The sequence below is a fragment of the Panicum virgatum genome, chromosome 1K, assembly GCF_016808335.1.
Source record: "Panicum virgatum strain AP13 chromosome 1K, P.virgatum_v5, whole genome shotgun sequence".
In the NCBI taxonomy this organism is placed as follows: domain Eukaryota; kingdom Viridiplantae; phylum Streptophyta; class Magnoliopsida; order Poales; family Poaceae; genus Panicum; species Panicum virgatum.
The window spans coordinates 1551151-1557353 of NC_053136.1; the positions used below are offsets into that span (position 1 = coordinate 1551151).

Below are 6203 nucleotides of genomic sequence, written 5' to 3' on the forward strand. Positions count from 1 at the left end.
TAGCCCACGCCGAGTCTTCCCCTCACCAACGCATCCCTCCTCGCTCCCAACCGGCAGCGGCAGCCAGCAGCCAACGCGGGCGGCGCCAACCCGCTCTTGTAACACCTCAGGTGTTAATCACCATTTGCGCTCGTCTTCGTGCAGGATTTTTAGTGTATTTTGATCGGTCTGTGGGTTGGAAATAGCCTGTCAAATTATACTTAATTAAACTAATGCACTTGATCTGTTCAAATAATGACGATTACGTTTAATTAAGTGTTTTAATTCGGTGGGTCTCCCGCGTCCCGTCGTCCATCACCATCCATCACAACCTCCTCTCCTCCTCCTCCTAGTAGTAGTACTATATGTATAGAGTCTCTCTCTCCTTGCCCCCTTGGCCGGCCATGAGACCAGCAACCAACGACGGCTCCGCGATCACCGTGCCAGCCTAGCTAGCACCAGCGGCGTCTCGTTCCGTCGAGCACGTTCCTTGCTCCAGCAGCCATGAAGCCAGCAGCAGGCAAGCAGGCGCCGCCGGACGTCTCCGCGCGCCGCCGCCTCGCCGCCGTGCTGGCGCCGCTGCTCCTCTTCCTCGCCGCCGCGCTCTCCTTCCCCTCCGCGCTGCGCCTCCCGCTCCTCCTCCTCCCCCCCGCCGCCGCGCCGCCCACGTCCACCTCATCCTCGCCGCCCCGCGTCGCCGTCTGCCTCGTCGGCGGCGCGCGGCGGTTCGAGCTCACGGGGCCCTCCATCGCGCGCCACGTGCTGGGCGGCCTCGGCGCCGCCGCCGTCGACGTGTTCCTGCACTGCCCGCTCGACGCCGACGCCTACAAGCTCTCCCTCCTCGCGCCGCCGCCGCGGGGGTCTTTCCGCCTCGCCGCCGTGCGCGTCTTCCGCCCGGAGCCCGTCGAGGAGACGCCGGAGCGCGCGCAGGTGCTCACCGCGCTCAACTCGCCCAACGGCATCCAGGTTAGTTGCCCCTTGCCTGCCTTTGCATGCCATGCCTTGCCTGCTGCTCTCGCTGCGCATCACCATGATCGATCAGATTAGATTATCATGTGTCGCTCTGCTTGATCATTGCTTGCTTGTTTGTTCGACATGCCCGCGTCGCGCAGGGCATCTATCTAATAATTAAGCAATCGTTTGCTTGGCCAAGCCGAGATCGTAGTTATGCTTTTCCTCCTCGTGACATCTTGCTGCTGGTCAGGCGTTGCCGGCCGCATGCTTTATTTCTCCTTTATTAGTTTTTTTTTTTTTTTGTGGCGACAACTAGATTCAGAATCCCGCTGAATTTGGCATTGATGGATCTTTTTTCATGATAATTCATACGAACTCAATTAATCTGATGGATAAATAGGTAGGTATAGGTACCCCCTCCGACGATCCCTCCCTTTTCAATTGAATTGAATGAATGGTTTTAATCAATCCAAATCCATGTTAGGAGGAGGAGGAGGAGTTGGTTGGTGGCTTGCATTGCGGGATACTACAGCAGTAGATGATGAATCATCTTTCTCTCTCCCCCCCTTAATTGTCGATCTCATAGAATAGAAGATAATCTAACCGCGGGAACGAATCAGATTAGCCTAACCGTATCGCTAGCCCACTTATTTCGCCCGTAGTTTTGGGGCTGTTCGGCTTGTCCAATTTCGGCTTGTCTCGGTTTGTTTTGGCTTATCTCCTCTCACATAATACTATTCATTCTGCCAGCCGAACACTATTTACTAGATCAGCCGAACAGCCCTCTGTCCTGTTCTTTGTCATCATCAGATATGATCAGGGTACATACATTAAGCCCCTCCCCTGAATCGGTCAACAGTCGTGAGTCATCACCACCCGAATTCCAAACGTATTTTTTAAAGAAAGATGCTGATTTCCTTATCAACGTATTTTTTTTAAAAGAAAGATGATTTCCTTATCAATGTGTATACGTATATATATAGCTAGATCTCTTTCTGCCATATAAACTGCACTACTCTGACAAAAAAAAAACTGAAGTCTAATAAGTGGCTGCATATTGGAGACGTACGGCCGGTGTCGTCGTGCATGCTGGAACCAAATCAGAGCTAGCCTTTTGATTTGCGGGCATGTCGATGGAGCCTTATCAACCACCACAGAAAAAAAGAAATATGGGTAGGCGCATCACGATCGACGCATGCTTGCGTCCGTGCTTTGCTTGCGGCGGTAGCTAGCTAGAGATCAGATCGTCGTCGTTAACAATGGAAGAAAGGCAGAAAAAAAAAGGTAGTGAATCCAAAGAGGCTAAAAGGGGTCGACGCCTGCGTGTTTGGCATGAGAAAGCTAAGCTGCCGATTATATTGGTGGATGAACCTGCCACGTTTGTCCCCCTGATCGAGCAAAAGGATTATATTAGGGGTTGATGCCCATCAGCTAATTAATCAAGTCAATGCAAGCAAAAGGCAGAGGCAGAGGCAGGGCTCTTCCCCTGAACAATGCAATGTACCTGTGGCCTGTGGGTAGGCGGTTCGAGGTCAGCTGAAAGCGGCAGGTACGTCCGCCGGCCGGAACTGAAGAAGACGACGTGTCTGACTCTGACCAAGTGATCGATCGGTTGCCGTCGATCGAGCTGAGCAAGGTCTAGGACAGGGGTCGAAAATTCCCTCCCGTGTTTAAAATTTTTGAAAATGCATCTTTCTACATTTAAAGTACTAAACATAGACTAATTACAAAAATAATTACAGAACTCGTCTGTAAATCGCGAGGCGAATCTAATGAGCCTAATTAATCCGTCATTGGAGGTTATTTACTGTAGCATTACTGTAGCAATTTAGCATCTGATTACAGTCTAATTAGGTTCATTAGATTCGTCTCGCCATTTACAGACAGCAGTCGCAATGCGTTTTTTATTTCGTCTAGATTTAAATATCCATGCAGGTCCCGGAATTTTTTTTTGGAATTTTGATTTTTATAACTAAACACGGCCAGTCCAGGCTTCCATGACACTGTACTTGCGCTAGTACGCAACTGTCCATTCCCTAGTTAACATCCCGCGCCTACGTGTCGAGGCAGAGCACTGCATTATTATATTGAACCGTCTTTTCTTTCTTTTTTTAATAACCTGCCTGTAGTATGAATTTCATTCGTACTAGTAGAAATGAGTTTGTCATCCCAGCAGGATTTTGTGAGATAGTAGTTGCTCAAAAGAAAATTTTGTGAGATTGCCTTTTGTGATAGAGCTCTTGTGCCCGGCTGTTAGATGTTTTGCAAAAAAATTTTGTGATGCAACTAAATATTCGATGTGACGTTTTTTTTGTGTTTACGAGATTTATGGGGTGGGAATTGTTTAACAGGGCCCAAAGCACGCGCGCTTGAAAGCTGAAAATAGTTCTGGAATAGCATTCGAGATTGCTTTTGCGGACAACTAAATAAAGCCACACTTGGCTACCCAATTCCCTGCCCCTATCATGCCAACTATGCACGGAAGTTGATACGATACGACGTAGTACTGCGCAGAATGGATGGATGCCTTAACTTGTCTCTCCAAAGTAGTAGTAGTTGCTAATACAACGTCGTCTTTATGCTGAATGGAAAGCTCAACAAAAAGGAGGGAGAAACGGAGCATCCATCCAATCACTACCGGAAAAACGGCTTAAGGCACCGGTTGGTAGGAAACTTTGGTACCGGTTTTTTGAACTTGTACCCCCAAAGTGGTACCAAAGACTGCCTTTGGTACCGGGTAAAACAACCGGTGCCTAAGCCTTCAAAATTCACGCAAAATATTCTCTTTGGTTGGGACTTGAACTCGCGACCTCTAGCCTCGCGCGTTGCTCCTTTACCATCTCCGCTACACAGTTGTTCTGATCGAGAAGGAAATATTTTTCTTTTAAAGTAACCAATGAATGAGCCTAAAATACCGGTTGGTGGTACCACTCGATACATAAGGCTCGTCTATAGGTACCGGTTGGTGGTACCACCCGGTACTAATATAAAAATTACCACCCGGTACCTATAGAGAGCCTTAGGTACCGGTTGATAATAACAACCGGGCTCATTCATAAATTCCATTCACCCAAAAGTACCGGTATGGAGATGAATCGGTACCTATGCTAGCATAGGTACCGATTCATCTCCATGCCGGTACTTTTGGGGTGGACCAAAGCCTTGTTTTCTAATAGTGAATCGGAACGAAATCTCAGCATAGCAAACTCAACTAGCTAGTACTGGAATACATACATGCATCTCACTGTATGCATACGTATACTTCCTTCTCTGAAAGAAAACTCTGTATCTACTACTCTACTCCATATGTATTTCGTTGATCAGTGCATGCATGTGTTTTCTAATTAAGGTAATTGTTTCAGCAATGCAAGATCAACTTAATTTTCATGTCACTTTGCATCTGGATTGTTACTACTACTGATCATGCATGCAGTCTCCTGATCGCCAGACCCTGATGCCACGTCTTGTTGCCATTCTTGGCTGCATCATGCAAAATGTTGCAGGGCCTGCTGCAGTACTTCCAGCTGGTGGAGGGTTGCCTGGACCTCATCCGCGACCGCGAGTCCCGGGGCAACTTCACCTACGCCGCCGTCCTCCGCACCCGCGTCGACGGCTTCTGGTCCGCGCCGCTCCGCCTCGACGACCTCCTCCTCCCCGCCGCCGCCGCCGGCTACGTCGTCCCGGAGGGCTCCCGCTTCGGCGGCCTCAACGACCGCCTGGGCTTCGGCGGCCGCCGCGCCACGGACGCCGCGCTCTCCCGCCTCTCCGCGCTCCCGCGCCTCGCCGCCGCCGGCTACCGCGCCCTCAACTCTGAGGCGGCGTTCCGCGCGCAGCTCGACGTCGCGGGCGTCGCCGGCGTCGAGCGCCGCCTCCCGTTCTGCGTGCTCAGCGACCGCGCCTACGCGTTCCCGCCCGTGCCCGGGTACGGCGTGCCCGTGGCGTCGCTGGCCAGCGCCGGCCCGCTCAGCGGGGCCAAGTGCCGGCCGTGCCGCCCCGCGTGCCGCGGCGAGTGCGCCGCGCGGAGCGTGGACGCGCTGGAGGGCGGGTGGAGCTGGACGGAGCACCGGAACGGGACGGCCGTGGAGCTCTGCGACGCCTCCGGGCCGTGGGAGGACGGGTGGGAGGCGCTGTTCGACGAGGCCGCCGGCGCCGGCGCCGCCGCGGCCAGGCGGAGGGTGGCGAGGATGGGGGCCAGGGAGTGCGTGGCGGAGACGGAGGCGTTCAAGGCGCGGGCCGAGCGGTGGGACGCGCCCAGCCCCGTGGAGATTTGCCGGATCGGGCTCGCAGCCCGGAGGACGGCGGCGGCGAGCAGCTCCGGCGGCGAGTCCTGATCGATCGATCCATCTGTTGTCGGACGGTGACAGGACACTGCTGCCGAGACTAACCTTGAGCCAGCCGCCCATGGACCGTGACGGACAGGACAGTTCAGTTTGCCCACGGTAGCTAGCTAGAAAGTGTAGGTGGCTTCACAAGACAGATAAAACAAACACGGGGTAAAAGAGGAATCAATCAGTGGGGGTAGTACTATACATATTGTTACATACAGAGTACTTGAGAAATTCTTTTGTACAAAATTTGTACAGGTAGCTCTAGAGTTCGTATCAGCTAGCTATGGATAGACGACTGGATACATTATATACACACACTGAGTGAACAGACCACCATTGTTTTGCTCTGACGAGTTTAAAATTTTTACGTGGGACGATACACACTAGCAATATGAATGTTTACCAATTTTTGCATGTGCATGTAAACATACTAACAAGCAGTTCTGCTTTAGTATTTTGGGGGTTAAATTGCATTGCATTGCATTGCATGTGCGATAGACTAATAGTAGAAGACTTTACGTTTGCAAGAAATTAAACGGTGTGAATGTCTAGTGTTTTGTGGGCGCCTAACTATATATATTAGAGGAGGCATCACATCGATCTTTGGTGTACTAGGCTGCCGATGGGTCCAAATTCTTTTGACACGGATGGAGGGGAGAAAAGGGCGGCAGTTGAGTTAACGTTGCTGTTGCCCCATCACACACTGACCAAACATTGATCTCCATCTCGATCTAACATACGTCCCTGTGTGACGGACCCGTTGAGTTAAAATGTTTAATTAAGCGTAACCGCCATCATTTGGCGCAATAGCTTAATTAAGTGTAACTTAACAGGCTGTTTCCAACCCACAGGCCGATCGAAACACACCAGAAGTCTCGCACGAAGGCGAACGCAGAAGGTACCAGCATGAAGCATGATAAAATATTACAAAAATAGTAAATA

General features: G+C 51.2%; 1 protein-coding gene across 1 annotated transcript; it reads left to right on the forward strand.

Moving 5' to 3' along the window:
- The first annotated feature begins 342 nt into the window (after positions 1-342).
- Positions 343-5675, forward strand: LOC120700788. Its single transcript, XM_039985042.1, has 2 exons — positions 343-945; positions 4437-5675. Exons 1-2 carry the CDS (start codon positions 484-486, stop codon positions 5262-5264), a joined length of 1290 nt encoding a protein of 429 aa, XP_039840976.1. The 5' UTR covers positions 343-483; the 3' UTR covers positions 5265-5675.
- The last annotated feature ends 528 nt before the right edge of the window (positions 5676-6203 follow it).